This window comes from Macaca mulatta, chromosome 17 (assembly GCF_049350105.2).
Source record: "Macaca mulatta isolate MMU2019108-1 chromosome 17, T2T-MMU8v2.0, whole genome shotgun sequence".
Lineage (NCBI taxonomy): Eukaryota > Metazoa > Chordata > Mammalia > Primates > Cercopithecidae > Macaca > Macaca mulatta.
Window position 1 is genome coordinate 17,172,380 of NC_133422.1, and position 21,934 is coordinate 17,194,313.

The window sequence follows — 21,934 nt, forward strand, 5'->3', positions numbered from 1 at the left end:
TTTTTAAGGCAGACATCTGGACAGGAAAGCTTGAGAAAGAAGTGAGATCCTGAAATGAAAGGGAAAATATCTGGAATTCACTTCTACTTACGTATCAGAATTTCTTTTTCTTCACTAGTCATTCCCTTAAAAGCATCATTGGTTGGCACAAATAATGTCCAGTCTCCAGGTTGTGTCAGGAGCTCTTTCAAGTCTGCAGCTTCGAGTAGGCTGAGGAAGGTGCTAGGTGGGAAGAATGTATATGTACGTTGTCAGATTTAGATTTAGGCAAATTCACCTACAGTGCATGTAATAGAATAGAATCCATGTATTGTGGAAAGCATTAGAGAACTGCTCATACATTTTCACATGTTTCAAATGCAATTTACCTGTTAAAAGTTTTATCATGAAAAATGATTGAAATATACAATATAATTTTTAAATTTTTTCATCTGATTTCATCCTACAAAACTTGACAAGTTCACACATAACAAAAAGAAGCATTTTTGCCATTTAATACTTCACAAAATACTTTGCTATATATACCATCAATTTCTAAAAACTAATTATAAGAAAAATATCAAGGAGTAGTTTAGTCTGTTAGATTTGTTTTCACACACGAAATCATGTTACGGTGTACCAGAAAGTATCAGTGGAAACATATATCAATTTTGAAAACACTTGTTTGAACATTTTATTCTCAATTCCATTTTCAACCATATAGGAGACTTGAATGCCTTTTGGGATACTGCCTATGAAAAAAAATATGCCAATAGCTCTCATTCTTTGTGGAGGTGCCACTAATAGGCTTACCTAAAGCGCTTATCTTGTTTTAACTTTTCATGGAGGGATTTCTCTGCTGGCTTGATGATCTCGCGGAATATGTGAATAGCACCATTTCTCCCTTGCTTACTCCCTCTCTCCATGCATGAATTTTCCACGCAGACAGCCTAGGAAAGGAAAGAAAAGTATGGGGTATCTTTTTCCTTGCTTGAAATTTCCCATATAGATGTAACTACATAATTCAATTTCCAGATCGGCCCTTCTGAGAGGTTGCCTAGTGTCTGCGGCCACGGGAATAGCTTCTTTCCTCTGTTTTCAATGGCTCACACAAACTCACAAGACACGTCTTACCTAGACAGGTTTTTTATTAAAAGTCAAGCTACCCTATGGATCAGGCAGGAAATTTTGTCAATAAATTACAAAAGTTCCATGGAATCCCACTTCTACAATTTTTATAATTTCTATCCAGATTTGAACTATTTTTCCAGACCCTCTTTTGGTCAATACTATCTGTAAGGTTTCCTCACTTTAGTGCTTTTAATGATCTTCATAAATATTTACTTTATTTTCTTGACTGTAAGACTCTATTCATCATTGTAAGTCAAATCTTTGACATATTTATAGCTTTTTGAACAAATGTGATATATATATACACACACATATATATTTGTATATATAAAATTTAAAGTGCAGCACATTTAATGCATACTTAAAAATGTTTGGAATTGTGTAGCTGTAGGGAGCTGCTGACATGTGCAAGATTCGGTTCTAGGTAATGCCTGACTTCCTGTGAAGTCTTTTAGCTATAGCCATATGTGTTATCTGGACAAGTACTGCACTGTAATTTTGATAAGCAATATTTCTATAAATTTTCCTGCAGCAAAAAGTACGTTAGGGCTGGGTGCAGTGACTCATGCCTATAATCCCAGCACATTGGGAGGCCAAATTAGGAGCTTCACTGGAGGCTGAAAGTTTGAGATCAGGCTGGGAAATGTAGTGAGACCCTGTCTCAAGAAAAATTAAATTTAAAAAATCAGTCAGGGTGGTGGTGTGCACCTATAGTCCTAGCTACTCAGAAGACTGAGGCGGGCGGATCCCCTGGAGCCAAGGAGTTTAAGGTTACAGTGAGCTATGATGGTGCCACTGCACTCCAGCCTGGGTGACAGAGTGAAACTGTCTCTTTAAAAAAAAAAAAAAAAAAAAAAAAAAGTACATTAAGACCCTTTTATAGAGTCCAGAAATCTCTATGTGTCAATAAAGGTTTATCTTGAAAGCCATTCAAAAGATATTCAGATGCCAACTGGTTATTTTACAGTATGAGGCCACCTTGCATATTTGATTCATTATAATGAAATGTTTTGAAATGAACATTTTAGTAGAGACAATATACTGCTAACACACTGTATGTGTAGCCAGTGCAGGAACTAATCAACACCTTGTAAAGTATTTGTTGTTTCTTATTGCAAACAGTCATCATAAAGAAAAATGGTGTGTAGGCAGAGAACAGAATTACCTTGAAAATTGTAAAGTACTCTGCAAATGAAAAGTTTATTTAAAAAATTTACCGTTTTCTGGAATTTAAAATAATTGATGCTCTAGAACACAAAGTTACTCATAATGAAACACATGCGAACTATCTAACTGCCTGAGTTTTTAATACATAGCACTTGTTGTGGACTTTGCTCACAGTCTTTTCACCCACGCTACCCAGTTCCCTGATGCTTCTGTGAATATTCGCTGTTAGAACCACATTCATAAAATTCTGTGAAATATTCATTGAAACAGCATTCTTTGACATGTCATTTGACAGACTATTTTGTTCTGATTCACTTACTGTACGATATACGAAGACTCTGAGCTGTTTGCCTCCAATGGTTTCCAGTATTTGTCCATTGTAAAGCTCATTAAGGCCAACTTTTACTTTCAATATGTGATTCTGCAAAATTAATTTAAGAAGGCGCTGATCCATCCTCAGAGTATCATCTGTAAATAATTAAGAAAGAGCATTATTTTATTTAGAAAACATTAAAGTTTCTCCTGGTAAGAGAGAATCATGTAAACAGATAATCCCTGACATTAATAATATAATATCAATATATAATATAATAGTATATAATATATAATATCATGGATTTTGCACTCATATAATACATGGGTCAACTAAATGCTAAAAGCTGACAATTCAATTCAAGTAGAAACTCTGTGACCTATTGTATCAAATGACAATAATACAGCTCCAACCAGTTCAAGCAATGAGCTTCATCTCTGTAAGGGCTACATAGTTTTATAGTGGTCACTGGCAAATGCTAAACCTTAATGGTGGCCAGGGTTTTGTATGATAATTAGATATATCCATTAGTCACATGAAAGAACTATTGATGAATTCTTTGTAAATTAATATTGATTACTGGAAAGAGAATCAAAGCAAACAATCTCTTAAATATGGGTTATTGTCAAAACACATGGGCAGGATTATTACAAAAAAGAAAGTCAGGATATCTAGGAATTCAATGTTTTTGATTAATAGTTTTTTATACCATAATTTAGCATTTGGAAAAACAAAAAATTGTGTTACCTATTTTTAATTAATAAATTTTGCCAACAATTTAAATATGTCTGTGAAATCATTGTCCTGAGAAAGGTGGCAGATTGCATGAATCTGATCATGGTCTGTGAATAGCAACAACTAGGTGAAATTTTATATATACTGTTTTACATCATGATATGGAAGTGTATAATGGTCTCTTCATTTTATTTATTTATAATTTGACACCCTTACTGTCCAAATTTTGAGATGCAAAATACACCTATTTATTTCTAAATATGTTGGTAGCAAATAAACAAATCAGTTTTTTTTTTTTTTAAAGATCTATCAATGCATCCTTATTGTGCTGGAAATATTAGATTCACAGAGAAACTGAATATGGTTTTTAAAAATTTTTTCTTTTTTTGAGATGGAGTCTCACTCTGTTGCCCAGGCTGGAGTGCAGCAGCGCCATCTGCCTCCTGGGTTCAAGCGATTCTTCTGCCTCAGCCTCCCAAGTAGCTGGGATTACAGGAGTGTACCACCACACCTGGCTAACTTTTGTACTTTTAGTAGAGATGGGTTCTCACCATGCTGACCTGGCTGGTCTCAAACTCCTGATCTCAAGTGATCCACCTGTCTTGTTCTCCCAAAGTGCTGGGATTACAGGTGTGAGCCACTGCGCCTGGCGTGGATACTCCTAATTACAAACTTTCACTCTCTGTAGGCTATTCTCCATTATAATGAAATGTTTTGAAATGAAGAACATTTTAGTAGAGACAATGCAGTGCTAACACACTGTATGTGTAGCCAGTGCAGGAACTAATCAATGCCTCATGAAACATCTCTTATTTCTTATTGCAAACAATCATCACAAATTAAAGAGTGTAGGCAGAGAGCAGGAACAACAGTGTCCAGTACATACCAGAAAATGCATTATTCACAGGTGCCAGCAAAGTGTATTCTCCATCTGGCCTCAGAGCCGATGCCAAGCCTAATTGGGCCACAAGATCCGTGAAAGTGGTTTGCTGTTTTCCAGCCAGCTCAGTAACTTGTTTGGCTGAAAAATAAACCATCACCATCCCAACAATGTCATCATTGCTATTATCTCCATCATGAAACTAGGAAGTCAATTCCTGACTGTTTTCTAATATTGTAAGCTATTTACTTCAACGTCAATGTGATAAGACATCCTCCCGCTCCCTAATAAGAGAGTTCCACTTCCATTTTTTGGTGGGGGTTGATAATCACAATGAATTTCTGAAGGAAAATATTTTTTTGTCTTCCTACTACATGTTTCTTTAATTCTGTATGTTCATCTGTCATCTCTCTCTACGCTGTGAGTTCCATAGCTTTTTCATTTATCCAAAGCTGACCATTTGGTTAGATCTTTCCTTCTGTTTCCAAGAAAAACTCTGGCACTGTAAAAACCTTTATAAATATTACATGTCAGAAACCCTAGAACGCCAAAGATTCACGCATGGAGTGCCCGTCACTACACTGCCTGTCTATGGAGTACGCAAGTAGCTCAGTATTTATTGTGTTAGTGCTTTGCATGACATTCTTTATACTGCACATTCATTTTTCGTGGACTTACTCTTTGAGACAGCATAATTAGTAAATTATAGTAAGTAAAATAAAACAAACAAAAAGAAACATTGCTTACCAGAATCAGGAATTAGGACCTGATCAATCAAATGGATCACACCATTATTTGTCACAATATCCTTTTTGTTCACCATTTTGATTCCATTTACTGTTATGCTGTCACCGTCACATCCTATCTCAATTGTATTTCCTTCCAGTGTCTCAAAGACTGCTCCTCCCATAATAGACTCGGAACACTGGAGAGTATTTAAGATGTGATACTTCATAAGAGCTGGAGAACACAATAAAAACAGTTCGCTTTCAGATCCAGGGAAATAACATTTTGACCCTGAAAAGATGTGTTTCATTGTGGAACTAAGTAATCCTTAAAATGTAGTAAGACCTAAGGATTCACTGACAGCTTTAAAATCCTATTTACGTTCTAGAAGTTTTTTCCTATCAACTACAAAATAGGAACAGCTCAGCTTCGTAGGAATAATAAGAGGAGATCAACTTCAGGAAATGATTGGTGCAGCATTACAAAACGTGGTGGGTTAAGTTCCAGCTATCATAAGAAAGTAACTCCTGGGTGAAAGCAAGAATTGTTCCTCTCAGAAGACCTTTGGCACAATGGCTCACACCTGTAATCTTAACACTTTGGGAGGCCTAGGTGAGAGGACCGTTTGAGGCCAGGAGTTCACAACCATCATGGGAAACACAGCAAGACCCCTCTCTACCAAAAGAGAGAAAAAGGGAAGGCCTGTTAAATTCCAAAATGCCCAAGAACAGTATCTTGTAATAGCTGCTCACGGCAGAATATTTGTACATAACATGTAATGAGGTCGATAGAGGCTGAGGATAAGACAAATTATTTCTGCAAGGCAACTTCTAGAAAGTAGCCAAATAAAGATTTATTGAAGGGCCTCTGGAAGGATCTATGCCTCAGTTACGTTGTATCTATCCTGCATCCTAAAACGTTCTCATCTTAAACTGGTCAAATGTATTTTAGGATAGGCTGAGTAAGTGAAGTATGCAAGCACAATGTAAAACCTATCTGACAACAGAGAGGAAGCTTGGCAAGCCACCAAATTCTTCTGTGTATCAGTAATTAGAGGCCCAGGAGAACCATAAGATTCTCACAACTCAGTATCTTTTGGCATAAATACAGAATTAAAAGCATTGCATAACATGCATACAGTATTAAAATTTGATGATCTAATCTTTCCAACACCCATTAATCTTTCTGAATTTCTACTACTTATTTACTTGAAAGTATTATGAAAGAATGTGATCTTAAGAATATTCTTATTATTTAAGAATTATACTCTGCCTACTCTTTCAAGGACTTTTGGAAGACTTATAGTACATCTCAGAATAAAATTTTTTCCTAGCCTTTGCTTATTAAAACTAATATTATTGGCAAGAACTAGCCTCTTTTTTATTCCCTTCTCAGAATGCTGGGAGACTTCTTAGAGAGGAAGAATTTTAACTACCTTCAGAAGCCACTTTGTCTCCCATGATCCTTTCTAGGACACCTCGTGGGAGTTTCTCAAAAGCCTCGTTGGTGGGAGCAAAGAGTGTGAAGTGACCGTCTCTTCCAAGGGCCTCCAATATGTCCGATGTGATAGCAGCTGCCTGAAACACAAATGTGCTTTTCAGAGACTTTCACATTGTAAATCCAAAAGAAAATTACAACACACTTAGCCTAGGCTGACATGAAGGAGCTGATTCCTACACTATAGAGGCTTGTTGTTGTTCGATCTTCAAAATATTACTTTTTGACACAACCATGTCTTTTCCAACTTTCTTCAAATTGTGCCTGCAAGAATGGGAATTCTGCCCATGTTTGTGGGAGTATAGCAATATCCAGCAGTATATATAATAATGGATGAACACGTTCTAAATGCACTAAATACACACCAGTCACATAACTAACCATTCTTACTCTATCATTTCCATAGAAATATTATTTCATATGAGATGGTTTCTCCTGTGTAAAATGAAAATAGTAGCCATTTCAAAAAATACGTTTGTTACATTTTTTCCAGATTTAATAGCATTTTTGTTGTTTTTAGGTTTTAACAGGAGAAGAAGAAGGATTTCAATGACTCAAGACAATCTGCTCTTGGACTTACTCTGAAAGACGAAAGGTCATCTTCTGCTTCAATGAAGTCTTGAATTGAGGTACCAATTTGTGTAAGGACACGGTCAATGACATGGACCACACCATTTGTTGCAATCTGGTTCCCATGGATAATTCGAGCACAATTAACGGTGACAACCTATAATTATTTGGAAAAATCAAAGTGCTGAAACCAGAGACATCCATTGACCACTGAGACTGCAAGTGAATTCCCAGTTTTTCTTTTTTTTTTTTAATTTATTTATTATTATACTTTAAGTTGTAGGGTACATGTGCATAACGTGCAGGTTTGTTACATATGTATACTTGTGCCATGTTGGTGTGCTGCACCCATCAACTCATCGTTTACATCAGGTATAACTCCCAATGCAATCCCTCCCCCCTCCCCCCTCCCCCCTCCCCATGATAAGCCCCGGTGTGTGATGTTCCCCTTCCTGAGTCCAAGTGATCTCATTGTTCAGTTCCCACCTATGAGTGAGAACATGCGGTGTTTGGTTTTCTGTTCTTGTGATAGTTTGCTAAGAATGATGGTTTCCAGCTGCATCCATGTCCCTACAAAGGACGCAAACTCATCCTTTTTGATGGCTGCATAGTATTCCATGGTGTATATGTGCCACATTTTCTTAATCCAATCTGTCACTGATGGACATTTGGGTTGATTCCAAGTCTTTGCTATTGTGAATAGTGCTGCAATAAACATACGTGTGCATGTGTCTTTATAGCAGCATAATTTATAATCCTTTGGGTATATACCCAGTAATGGGATGGCTGGGTCCTATGGTACATCTAGTTCTAGATCCTTGAGGAATCGCCATACTGTTTTCCATAATGGTTGAACTAGTTTACAATCCCAGTTTTTCATTTATACTAGTAAATGTAACAAATGGGAAACTACATTCTAAATGGAAATGCTGTGGATGAAGATTTACATGTTGTTTTATCTAAAAAAGAAACTGTAAAGGAAAAGGGAACCAGTTGAGAACCTAAGTCTATTCATACTTAACATATCTAGCAACATAAGGCAAAGGTGCTTTTTTCTTTCAAATTATTGCTTTTTTCCTCCCTTTTATACAAATAGTCATAAACTTTTTAATGTGGGTAAATGAATTATGTAAAGAAGCCTAATCAGCCCTAAAAATTAAGTTTTGAGAAGGAGAAACAAATAACTATTGTATATATATAATTAGTTCTAGTACAAGAACTTCCTAAATATTGCTTCGTCACTGACCTCTTTTGTCCCTGAGAATTTGGCTGTGGAAAAAGTTCTATGACCCCATTGGCAATTTTCCACAAAAACTGATCCAAACACACAAGTACTACAGTAGCTAGAGTGGGGGAGTAAAAGAACACTCATTCTTTGATTATTCTTTTTGCTACTACAATAAATTATTTCAAATACATCAACTACTAAAATTTCCTTTTTTAGAATACTTATCTACTGTCAATGAACTGTTCATGTAATTTGTCCTTTACAATCACTTTTTGGTAGAAATTAATAACCAGATTGGAAATTTGCATGCCCTAGATTTGAGGGTAAAGTCATAATATAGCACTTACCTTATTCTCACTAGTATTTTATTATTTTTGTGAGCATTACATAAAAAGTAGTATAGACAAAATTAAAGAAGGTATTTTTCGTAAGTGTATTTTTTACTGGTAAAACTTACCCCATTGGGATAATGGTTAATGAAAAGCCCCAAATTGTTATACATTGAAGGAATAATCATGCCATTTTTTAAGTCTTTGGTCAACATTCTCTTATTAATCATGTGGCTATGTAAAGCATTCAGTAATTCAACATTCACGTTGCTCTCCAAACCTCTACGGATATCCTAGGAAAAATTGCAATGATAGAAATTCAATTTATTGTGGAACATTAGTAAAAGTCTTATAATCACCCTATTTCTTCTGCCTTGCTATTTTCTCATTGCATTATCAGATGGTCATATAAAATTGACATAAATAACTTAAAATTATATTATTCAAATTGGTTAAGGAATTTTATAAGTTCAGATACTTAGTTAAGGATCTTGAATGTGATAGAGTACTTAGACAGAACACACAATTTTTAAAGTGAATATGTTGATGAAGAAACAATCTTGATATAACAAATAAAATGATAATTAGGGAGATATGAAATTATCACATATTTAAAAATTTTAAGTGGCAAACAAAACAAAAATGACATTATTTGTATGCAACACTTGAGTTTTAACAAGGGTTTCATGTTTATTCCATAACAAATTCAAGAATTCAACCATCCTGTACCTTTTTATATATCCAACACCATGTATTATATTATGCTTTACTCAATGCTATGGGAAATACAATGATAGATAAAGCAAAAAGTCACAACCAAACATTTATCAGTAGCAGCAGGTAAAAGTAGACACAGTAAGATACAGGACAGAGGGGAAAAATGCTTTCAGGGCTCAAATAAGAAAGAGAACAGCTATTCGGAAGTAGTTTGGAGATAGACCATGATATTTAAATCAATAGGAATGATGTGGTGGTCTTCTAAGTCCAGTACTGACATAGGGTGAATGCCAAGAGAGCAAAAGTTGTCCAGTTTGGTTAACACATACTTTTATGTTTCTCAGACAACACTAAGAAATTTAGAAGGGTATGTTGGACAACAATGTGGATGACTTTAATGCCCTAAGAAGGAGCGAAATAAACTGGCAATGAGGAACCACTGAAGATTTTGTGGCACTGGAATTTAATGATTAGAACCAGGCTTCAGGAAAGTTGAGTGGTAACGTACAGCAGAAATGAGAGTATTAGGGGGATCACTTTAGATGAAACATGAGATAAGGCTAACAGCAGTTTGTAAGAATTGGAGAAAGGGGAGGTAAGGATGACTTACAAATTTCAAGTCTGAACATTGAGACTGGCACTGCCAATTGTGGGTAAAAGGCACTAAAAACACAATTATTTATGGGATGAAAGAAAACTGCATATGTTTTAGATAACTTTTGTTTAAAGATGCAAATGGTATATCCAAGGATAAATACTAAGATAAACAGTAGAAAGTATTCTACTGAGGTTCCAAGAAGAAACAAGTCCAAACAACAAGCGTAGGTTTAATGTTTGTATGCACTGAAGTGATAGCTGAAACCATGTTAAGCGCATTTAAAGAGTAGAGTCAAGTTGCTGGAAGAAATTCTTACAAGTTCCATTCTTTAAGGCAAGGAAGAAGAGTCAGCAAAAGGGACTGGAGAGGGGGCTACAGATGTGGTAAAAGACACTCAGAAGAGGGAGGTCTATAATCAAGCAGTCAACCACATAGCTAATGTAGCAAGATAATGCCTACAGATACATGCCTACATTTTACTAAGTATATTTGACTCTAGTAATAATTATCAATTCATCTCCATATCTAGTAGAAAGTAGGAATGTATTTTTATATCAGTTTTATAGATTCGGAAATTGAGTAATAATTTAAGGCATTGTAAATTAGACTGTGCACAAGTCTGAATCAAATGTATTTTCACATTTCCTTTAACTATCCACATACATGTATACAAATTTGACAACCTGAACATCCATATATATTTACATATAATTAAACATACATAATAAAATAGTGCTATATAATATAGCTTATGATAATTTTAAATTTCAGTAGGCTTCTTAACTTACCTTTCTGTTAGACATGTTATCTAAAATTACATACATATCTTCACAAACAAACAGGAAAAAGGAAAGGAGCAAAATAGAATAACAAGCACCCTTTTAGCCAATTCTTGGTTCTCCTTCTTTAAAAAATTAACATATAAGTCTCCTGGAGAGTTATTCTATTTGCGGATGTATTAAGGTATTTTACTTTCCTCAATAACTCATCCCTTTAGATATCCTCATATATGTACAATAGAAAGATACACAATTTCTACTAATATCCAAGTTAATAAATCAGTTAAAATGAAATAACAATAACAGCAAAAAATAAATCTATTGATAAAAATACTGAATTACAGAATCCAAGTTGTCCCAAGCCTCATTACTCGGTGCGAAGTAAGTGAAGGATCCCTTTCCCTCGATCTCCTCCCTCAGTTTTGAGGCATCAGAATAGTGCTGCGTTGTGGTGGCTCCCACGATACCCAGAGTGCCATAAACATGGTCAATGGGCAAAACTGAAATAATCAAGAAATGAATCAGTACTGGGGATAATATTCTCAAGATATGATTCATAATCATTTAAACCTAATACTATGTTTCCCAAGACATTTAACATGTAATGTCCCAAGACATTAGACATGTATTTTAGCAATACAATTATGTGAATAATCATTTTTATATAAAAGTTATCTTTTGAGTGCTAAATAATAAAATGCTACTGAAAAACATTATGTTACATATCCTTTGTGTTAAGGATAAAAAATTTTAAACTCTTATCCTGGTTTAACATTTAACCTATTTAGATCTCAATCCTGCTATGTCAATAATAATTCGATTATAATTCAATATTATCTATTATTTAAATCTATCATTTGTATAGATTTGGATCCCTAAAAATATGTAGGCCTGCTTGTTTTCATTATAAGTTCTGTTAGCAAATAATTCAAAGTATTGAATCCTTCCAGATTATTTCTTCCAAACGTCAGAAGATTCATGCGTGAATGTCAACCTAAAGGGATTTATCTAGTAATGTGCAGTCAACTTATTTTTTCTGACCCTATTTGATTTGAACATTAGTATAATTTGATTAATAGCATAGAATAAATGGTTATTAAATTTGCGAATATCCTTAGATTTGGTGACACAACTATTAAGTATAAAACCGGGATTTTAAAAGACCCTAAAAACATGGAGAAATTGAGTCAAAATGAGCAAGGTTAAATTTAACAAGTTTCCATGTAATCCCTATGCCTAAATTGAGAAAAACAAATCCTAGAGACCAGACTTAATGGTGTATGTAAAAAAACTGGTAATCAATTTTAATTGATTCCAAATTCAATATAAGCTAATGATGTAACACGGTTACCAATGACATTATCCAAAGTGCAAGGTCTCCCCAAATCAGGTACTTATCTTAGTATTGTCTTAAATGCTCAGACCCACATGGATGGATTTTAAATATCAGTCTAGGTTTATATTCAGAAAAAAGATTACTGAACTGGAGACTTTCTGTCCGTTGGTGTTATAATGGGGAGGGCTTCAAAGTCTATGTCATATTAAAAGAATTGGGGATGGTTAGCCCAGAGAACAGAAGATTTTATTCAAGAAGCGAGGGTAGCCGGAGGAAAGGCGTGATGATTGGCATGAAATATCTGAACGGCTGTCATTTCAAAGAGGAAATAGATGAACTATTTTTTTTCTCTAGTTGGCAGAGGTATAGGAAACCAAATTTCAATATAAGGAACATTATAAAATCAGAGCTATTCAACTAGAGAAGATGAGGTTTCACCAAGTAGTTAAGTTCTATGTTCCTAGACAACTTCAAAGAATGGGATTTTATAAAGAGTTTTGTTGCTGAAGGGAAGCTGAACTAATTTAAATTTATGAGTAAGTTTCTGTTGTATTGCCCAGCATCCAGTGTATGAGAAATGTGTTCCTACATTTTATCATCGTGATAAATTCATGATTAACACAAACATAGGAGGGATATATCTTGGATTTAGGATGGTGCTGAGTACACACATACACAACTGGCTTCTCCACAAGCCACCTCAACCCTTTCCTTGCATATAAAGTGTCCCTTATTTAACTCAAGAAATTGAGATTTTACCTGCTGGGCAGCCTTTCATTCCTTCCATTCTCGTATAACCAGGACAACATTCATACAACACAGTCCTGTACATTGGAAGAAAATTAATATTAAAATGAGAAACTAAATAGGATACATTTTGACAAAAATTTGACAAAATATTTCACTTATTGCCTTGATTTGCTGAGATTCTAAAAATCAGGGTTCCCCCCGCGCCACCCCCGGTATTTTCTTTTTTCTTTTTTTTTTGAGACGGAGTCTTGCTCTATCGCCCAGGCTGAAGTGCAGTGGCCCGATCTCGGCTCTTTGCAGGCTCCGCCTCCCGGGTTCACGCCATTCTCCTGCCTCAGCCTCCCAAGTAGCTGGGACTACAGGCGCCCGCCACAATGCCCGGCTAATTTTTTGTATGTTTTGTAGTAGAGACGGTGTTTCACCGTGTTGGCCAGGATGGTCTCCATCTCCTGACCTCGTGATCTGCCCACCTGAGCCTCCCAAAGTGCTGGGATTACAGGCGTGAGCCACCGTGCCCCGCCAATTTTTTCTATATTTATATGAGTTTGATTTCTCACTACAGTCTCATGTTACTATAGAAAAGTTCCAGAATGTTGATCCAGAAGAATGAAATTTGGGTCCAAGTTCTGTTACTTGGTTGACATGTGAACCTTGAGCCCCAAGTCATTTAATCAACTGGCGTCCCTGTTTCCCCAAGTATTTAACATGAATATAGTAGCTATGGTATCTACTCAAAGAGTAATTGTGAATCTCAAATGAAATAATGATTTTGAAATCATTTTGTAAACTAAAAATGGGTAGAAATGTGCTTTAATAGAAGTGGAAACATAAGAAAATACATTGAACCATTTGAATCCATAACATGCTTTCTCATTGCTAACTAAAATAATGCTGTATTTGGTTTGAATTGCCAGTATAATTATCGTATTATACATAAACTTTGAAATATTTTTATTTGTGTAAAATTTGATAAAATAATCTAAGTTTATTTTAATATTAGAGCTTAGTATTCAAGAAAATGGCATCCTGTTTAAAGTTAACAAAGTGTATTGAGTTATATAGGCAATAATTAAGGTAACAGACCAGAAAATTCAAGATATCAAGATATAAAAAAAATAAATTTATCTAATTTACTATATTTTGAGGGAAAATAGTAATAAAAAAATATAATTGCTTACAAAATAAAAACTGATTATATTAATATATAATAATATTAATATAATCCTAATTTTTATTCTTGCACATTTCATAGAATATTTTCTGGACTTCATCATCCAATATAGATAGCCTATTTTAACTAAAATTTTACATAGTTACTTATGTTTCCTTTCAATAGAAATATAAAGGTACATGTATCAAACAAACAATTAGAAGTGGGGGGATTATTACAAGTAAAAATTAAATGCACATCATTTTGTAATTTTTAATTGATACATATCATGTCAAACAGATTATGACAATTATAGATTAGTTATTTTGTAATTCACTAATTAAACATGAATCAGCTAATTCAGATGCTATTTCTTTTCTGGCTTTTTATCTAGTTGTCATAATTGTAATCAAGAAGTATGAATGAATCAAATAATTTACACATGAAAGAGATTGCCAAGTATAAGAATAAAATTTTTTTTAGTATGATAAAAATGATGAAAGCAAACTATCAGCAAAAGTTTTAATGATGTAAGAGATAATTTTATACAGTCGAGTAAAAGTAAATAAATGTTTTCAAATTGAACCCTGGTACATTAAGTAATTATCTAGGATTTGTAGTCCTGTTTATAACTTTGAATCCATATTCTCTATCTGTTAATAAAAAATTCCTGGCATGAAATATTGGCTTAAGAATCATAGATAGCTAAAAATATGGACAAAATTAAATGGGAAATACCCACTTCAAGTTATTCTCTAATTTTAATATAGTTTGAAGAATAGTTGGTATTGGAAACATACACAAGGTACATAGGAGCCTTATGCAAATCATAATAGAGCCTCTAAATAATTTTATTTACATGAGCTCTTGTAAATAAATCTAATTATTGGATGTCAAAAGATTAAGAATTGCTTATATGTTAGCTTTAGCATATGTTGTATACAATTTTAAAAATGAGATACAAATGTGCTTAGTCCATAGATTGATAATACTTACTTGAAGTAAAATAGTGAATAGAAAAGGAAATTTAACAAAAAAGTATACAGCAAATGCTAATATAACAAGAGTCAGTCATAATGTAGAGAATTAATGCAGTAGATGAGATAACATTCCAACAGTTCATTGTAATATCAGCTGATAATTGAACAATATGGTTATCTCTGAGCAGATATTTTGAAAATAAAAAAGGGGTTTTTTTCAGAAGAACATTTATGCTACCCAAAATTCAATGTTCCCATATGGTCAGTAGGGCAAAACAAGAGTAAAAAAATATCATTGCTACACATAGCTCTAAACATGAGAAATTTATTTTCGCTCTCAGAATAGTATCTAATATTTCATGAGATGCCAGCTAAAAATGTCACAGACATTCTCTAGAGGAATTTTCCAGAATACTATATTACTAGACCAATATATATTTTGGACAATATCTTGACCCTAGGAAGCTTCATGTTTTTCATTAGGCCTGCTCAGTTTACTTTTCTCAAATCCCCAGAGCAACTGTTCAGCTGAAAGGCAAACATTTCTGTCATCTGATCATAAAGTCCTGAAGATATCTCTGGAAATTTCAGCAGAAGCAAGCAGACGGCAGACCAGTCTTCCTGTCAGTAGTATTGATTTCTTTGGTTATTTGAAATGAGCATTTACATTTATTTCAGTGCCCAGATGTAACTATGTTTTTGAAAATGAAGCCACTTTAGAAAAATAAGCTGATAAAATTGAACAAAGGAGACACTGTTACATTTCTGGTTTAAAAAAAAAAAAAAAAGAAAAGCCAGGCTTCAAAGTAGTGATTTTGTTTGTTTGTTTGTTTTAATGGAAAGCAAGAAAGAATTTTGGCATAGCCTCTGTACAAGCCTTGACATCTCTCGTATATTTAGATGGTTAAAGTAAATTGACGGCATTCTTCTCTATCTTCTAGGAAGGATGTAATAAGCGTTCTCCCTAACATTTCAGGGTGAAGGTCCTTTCTTATCTAGTTAGTGTGCATTTCAGATATGCTTCATGGTATCCATGAATATAAAGAAGAGGAAAACTCAAAGCCTTAGAATCCCTACTGGGGCCTAGCTTGCAGCATGCCAGATACCATTGTAACAACTGATTGCATTATAATTGGGTGAATGACTCACAAGTCTAGCAGAAGTCTGCACAATAATAGGAATAATGTTCAGGTCAAAAGATAACATCGAGTTGAAACTCTATTAAGCCAATGAGCAGGGGATGGTCAGCAAGGTCCTCTGTTGCCCTAGACTTGGTTACCATGTGGAGATGCAACCCAGCTAAGGTTAAATGCCTGGTATACATGTTCTTACTTAGAAATAGACAATCTTGTGCATTTCAAATAGGCATCTGGTCACAACTTCCTTTCCTGTCTACATCTATGCATTTGTTAAAAGAGTTTAGTTTTAAGGACAATTGATATTATGCATTATGGGTACTTAGTAATTTCACATTTATCAATTCATTTTATCTTCTCAGAAATGCTTTAATATAGCTATTAAATCCATGTTTTACAGGTAAGTCTACAAGAGGTTAAGTGATTCCATATTTAGTATTTTTTTTTTTTTTTTTTTGAGACAGAGTCTCACTCTGTTGCCACTCGGGAGTGCCGTGGTGCCATCTTGGTTCACTGCAACCTCCACCTCCTAGGTTCAAGCAATTCTCCTGCCTCAGCCTCCCAAATAGGTGCCTGCCACGACATCCGGCTAATTTTTGTGTTTTTTTAGTAGAGAACAGGGTTCACCATGTTAGCCAGGCTGGTCTCAAACTCCTGGTCTCAAGTGATCCCCCTGCCTCGGCCCCCCAAAGTGCTGGGATTACAGATGTGAGCCACCACTCCTGGCCCATGTCTAGTATTTATACCAATATTATTAACTTCGAAATAAGTTTTCCATCAATCCTTCCACCCGAACTTAGGGTAACTGAATTTTAATGCTGATGTATTAAGCAGGTTCTTCCTGGGGTCTTTTGATTCTCAAGGCATCCATCACTAAGGGTGGACTTCAAATTAATGGGAAGCAGGAAGAAGTCACTTGCACTGTTTTCTTGACTGGGGTGGCACCTAAACCTTTCTGGTTGTATTACTTGCCCTATTTATGACTGGGCTTTCTCATTGTAAATAAAGATTTTGGATCACAGGAGTGGTTCTTGACCTTAATATGCCCAGAATGTTTATTACTTTTTTCTACCAATATTTATTGGTAAAACAAACCAGAAGGCATGTCTAGTAAGTAATAAATAATGCTTTCCAATTTTAAGGTAATCAGTGAAACATATGTTAAAACATAATCATTCTTTGGGCTATTGAGATATTAACTCTAATGATGAGCTTCCATTACCACCTTGTGGACCTCTGGGGATGGACCATCTTGAAGTGAGAATCACTGGATTAAATAAAGAGATAAAGTCAAGTATCTTTTAACTTTAAGCTTTGATGAAAACTCTGAGGTAAACTGGAATACTTTAGACAATTTCCAAATGACTGGAGGAAAACATTAACTTTTTGCCTCAGAAACTGATATTTTAAATCAGTTTGTTCTTCTGGCCCACTTTTTTATAAAATGAGGAAACTAAGTCACAGAGGTTAAGTGACCTGCCTAAGATAAAAGAGGGCCAAACCGGGAGTAGAAACCACATCATATACTCACACAGATTCTATACCCAATCCTTAGCCATGTGATCTGCTTCCTTCTGGCCTCCACGTCACATGGATTCAGGAAGAAATCTGAGTTCCTAATAGTAATATTGGAGATGCAGGGAGAACTTCTTTATTCACGTATATATTCCTTTCTTTTCTTTAAATAACTCCCAAAATTTTGGTCAGTATTTTCAAGAAGAATGGTGTGTACACCCAGGGGGAAGGCATATACGTCATGATGTTGTTTTTGGAAATGACATGTTATGAAAAAAAAAAAAGAGACTTACGCTTTCTGTCCACAGATGGACTTTTTATACCAGTTCTTACAAGTGCTGAAGTATTTCTTTTTGGTGCCCAAAATCTGTTGAAGGGCACAGACATTTGGGCTGGAGGATAGAAGGAAAGGAAAAAAGTTAATGTCCTAATAATGACTAGTTTTTCATATCTAAAGATCAGATGATAGAAGAAAATGTTAAGATGTGGATTTGATATTCAAAGATATGATTCTAGCCTTGCACAAATCTAACTATTAACACAATCCTACTGAATTGTTGAAAAACCTAAAGTCTAAGGGAGATGGCGAGGAGAGAGAAAAAAATTATACATTTCTGAGAGTAAAATACAAGCGTTTCAAAAAGTTAACCAAATAGAAATATTCAAACAGTATTAACATAATTTTATTTCTATGTGCCTTATTACTCTTAATAGTAGATAATCTACTGACCCTTTTTAAACCAAACGTGTGCTCACTTGGAGGGTGGCCATAGCTTCAGGGCTCTCTGGAACAATGAGAGGTCAGAGAGCAAAAGAGACAAGATTTATTATGTACACAGACACTATACTCTGTAATTTTCTAGGTTAAGTAATCACAGAAGTAAATGAGTGCTAAAATTAACTTTGAAACAGTATGGTTGCACAGAGGAGAATTATCTTTTTGAATGGAAGTGACAGAGGATGTTCTAATCTGTTACAACTTTAAGGTTCCCTTTCCCCTCTTAAAGGGATAGAGGTCTTATTTCACTGTAGGTCAAAGAAGCTTGTGAACATTATGAAAATCCCTGTGGGGCATAGGAAGAAGTGCCAAGATCCACTTAAAAAATTCTAAATGGTTGGATGAATTAACAAAATTATGTGTAATTTTTAAAGTGCTCAGTTGTAATTTCATTAGTTCTATAAAATATAAATTACTCTTGCAAATTTTACAGAATTCAGAGTTTAAAAGTAACTTAAATGCTTCAAAGAATTCAGAGAACTAGTTACATTACCCAGCATTTAACCTTCATATGTAATTTAAATAAAATTTTCTCTAACATCATGTGAGATATTTCAAAGCTGTTCACATATATATGATAGTTCCTAACAACAGATTTGTTAATTTTGAAAACTCAGTTTCAGATTTTTGGAAGAAAATGAAAACATAAGTAAATGGAATCACAAAAGAATGCCCAGCTAAATTGTGTTAATTAGATTAGAATTATATAATATTTCATAAAAAAGCAATTCAAGTTATTTAGAGAGTAATTGTGTCTTAAAGCTTAAAGTGCATAGAGAAATCACAGAATACTCACATTTTCCTTTTTTTCCTATTACTTTATAATAATTAGGAAAAAAAAAACCCTGAGGCATATATGAGAAACTTTATGCATACTTGAACATATAACAAGCTAAGGAAAAAGAAAAACGCTTTATAAAACCAAAGCAATCACTTACCCTTGTTCCCGACCCCTGATACGACTATGAGTCAAGATCTTGTCATAATGACTGTTGGCATTTGCAGGGTTAACAACAAGCAGCAATAGAAGAGAAAACATGGGTAAGAAGGGAATCATCTTGAGTCTCTCCGTTGCAGTTAGTCCCGAAGAGAACTGGCAGTGGGCTTTGCAGAGCTCAGAATTTATATACATGTCAGAGTTGTGGGAGGGAACACTGCATCAACCTGAGAATCTGAACTCTTTCCAAGAAACATCAGCAACTTCAAATTGCCAGCTAAGATTTGTTTTGGTTAGTTATATTTAAGGAACACATTGAGCTACTTTTCCTTTTCATTATAAAGAAGGTACTTATTTTTAATCATATGAACAATTGACTCACTGCATGTTTATGTCTCAGTTTTATTCTTTTGTATCTTAGAGAGTTTTTAAGAAAAATTCTTTTGTTGAGTTGTAAGAGATATTCTGCAGTCCTTTTCAGAGTAGAATGTATAATGTCTGTGTGCTCAAGATTATTGTTAGGTCTTACTGCAGTTCACATCAGAACTGAAAGATTATTATTATTATTTTTACCAGAAAACAAAGGTAGATGCAAGTCTGACAATCACAAGGGAGTAAAGCGTGTTGATTAAAAACAAACACTGGATAGATTTAAAACTTGTGTAAGATATGAAATAAGAATTCTAACTTGCTGAAGAATCATGTAGGAGAGTCCACATTTTCCTTGCTATCCTACCAAAAGGAGAACAACCTCTCATTTCCTTTCTCTGTCAAATATCAAGGAACATATAGAGTTAACATAAGTCTAATCTGACAAATTTCTCCAACTTATGAAATGAAGCAGAAAGGAAAAACATTTGTGCTTTGTTGTTTTTCATGACATACTTCACATGATGTTGAACATGTCTATGCAAGCACATCTACTGATACCCACTGGTGAAAAGCAGCCACTACTGGAAGCAAGTGTTACTAATCTAAAGATTACTAGAATAATTACATGCGTATTAGGAAACAGGGGCATTGCCAAAATGATTCTTCTGATTTTATCAGGAGTAACTAAAGCCTTTCAATGTTACACTATGCAATCCCTAGCCAAAGGCATGTGCATTCTGACTACGCCACACATAAGTCAAATGTTCAGAAAACTTTGGATAAAGGAAATCTGAATGTCAGAGAGAAACAATGAGCTGAAATGGGAACCACAATCAGTTTCTGTGAATAAACAAGCTGCACACCATCCTAAAGTGTAGTCCCAATCCATTTTGTTACAAAGTGCTCCCTCTGTGATGTCATATCCACGTTCTTTTCCCACTGGTGAGATAGAGAAATTTTGTCGGAATTCTCCCTGTTGTCCTATTGGAAGGGCCTTTGGGGGAACTGGGTTGGATCAGAGAGCATTTTCAGTATTCTGAGTTATGCTTGAACTCGCTATGGGATATTAAAATGTTCTACAACTTGTTGCTTAGTTTATTAAGAAAGCACACAGCAAACTATTGCAAGAACAGAAAGCCAAACACCGCATGTTCTCACTCACAGGTGGGAATTGAACAATGAGAACACTTGGACACAGGAAGGAGAACATCACCGGGGCCTGTCGTGGGGTGGGGGGAGGGGGGAGGGATAGCATTAGGAGATATACCTAATGAAAATGACAAGTTAATGGGTGCAGCACACCAACATGGCACGTGTATACATAGGTAACAAACCTGCACTTTGTGTACATGTACCGTAGAACTTAAAGTATTAAAAAAAGAGATGATAAAAATAGAAAGCACGTAGTGAAACAACAAATGCTGGAATACGATTGAAAGCCCATTTCAATATGAAAATCTTGGGATTAAGGTATAGAAAATGAAGGGGCAATTCAAAAGAAGAGCCGGAGAGAAGATAGCATAAAAGTTAAATTATATCCTGACCCTGGTCCTTTGTGGAAAGAGAATGTCTATTATTTACATTTCTCTGAATGGAATCATTCTGACTTCATCTTTATGAAGCCATCTTTTGCTTTATATTATAGTTGTCTATTCCTCTTATGTTGTGCATAAATGGTCAGTAACTGCTTATTGATTAGGATGGATAAACTATTAACATTATTAAATTAGCTGTTAGGACATTCCTGGTAACATGGGTATATAAAAGTCTTCAACTCTAGACCAGTTAGACATTATAATATAGATTACACTGCTACTAATGCCACTCTTTTCATCTTTAGACTGCTGTAACTACTTACAGACCTTTCTGTAATGAAGCTGAAATCTGCTCAAATCCAATAGGGTTTGACTGGAGGTGAAGGATGAGGTACTCAGAGAAAGAGATATAGACTTGCGTAATAAGTATCAAGGGTAAAAAAATATGTATTTTTAAATACAGTCCAGAATGATAACTGATAGACCTGATTGTGAACATAAGGAGTGAAGGAAGAATCAAAATTTCCTGCCATATTGCCTGCTTTCTTAACATTGCCTGGAATGAATTAAAATTTTATTGATTATTTTCTATTTATTGCAGCACTATTCACAATAGCAAAGACTTGGAATCAACCCAAATGTCCATCAGTGACAGATTGGATTAAGAAAATGTGGCACATATACACCATGGAATACTATGCAGCCATAAAAAAGGATGAGTTTGAGTCCTTTGTAGGGACTTGGATGCAGCTGGAATCCATCATTCTTAGCAAACTATCACAAGAACAGAAAACCA

General features: G+C 34.8%; 1 protein-coding gene across 8 annotated transcripts in view; it reads right to left on the reverse strand.

The window, feature by feature from the left end:
• Positions 1 to 19,432, reverse strand: part of POSTN (periostin) — a 36,041-nt gene extending 16,609 nt beyond the window's left edge. For all 8 annotated transcript variants that reach the window (XM_001085700.5, XM_001085814.5, XM_015120955.3 and 5 more), the window contains exons 1-12: positions 19,233 to 19,432; positions 17,810 to 17,908; positions 12,745 to 12,809; positions 10,992 to 11,149; positions 8,684 to 8,848; positions 7,009 to 7,155; positions 6,367 to 6,508; positions 4,953 to 5,165; positions 4,212 to 4,346; positions 2,597 to 2,745; positions 793 to 929; positions 92 to 222 (exon numbers count right to left, since the gene is read on the reverse strand). In XM_001085700.5, the coding sequence (XP_001085700.3) occupies positions 92 to 222; positions 793 to 929; positions 2,597 to 2,745; positions 4,212 to 4,346; positions 4,953 to 5,165; positions 6,367 to 6,508; positions 7,009 to 7,155; positions 8,684 to 8,848; positions 10,992 to 11,149; positions 12,745 to 12,809; positions 17,810 to 17,908; positions 19,233 to 19,426 (1,735 nt within the window). In that variant the 5' untranslated portion in view covers positions 19,427 to 19,432. The remainder of the gene's footprint in view (positions 1 to 91; positions 223 to 792; positions 930 to 2,596; positions 2,746 to 4,211; positions 4,347 to 4,952; positions 5,166 to 6,366; positions 6,509 to 7,008; positions 7,156 to 8,683; positions 8,849 to 10,991; positions 11,150 to 12,744; positions 12,810 to 17,809; positions 17,909 to 19,232) is intronic.
• Between the last annotated feature and the right edge of the window lie 2,502 nt (positions 19,433 to 21,934).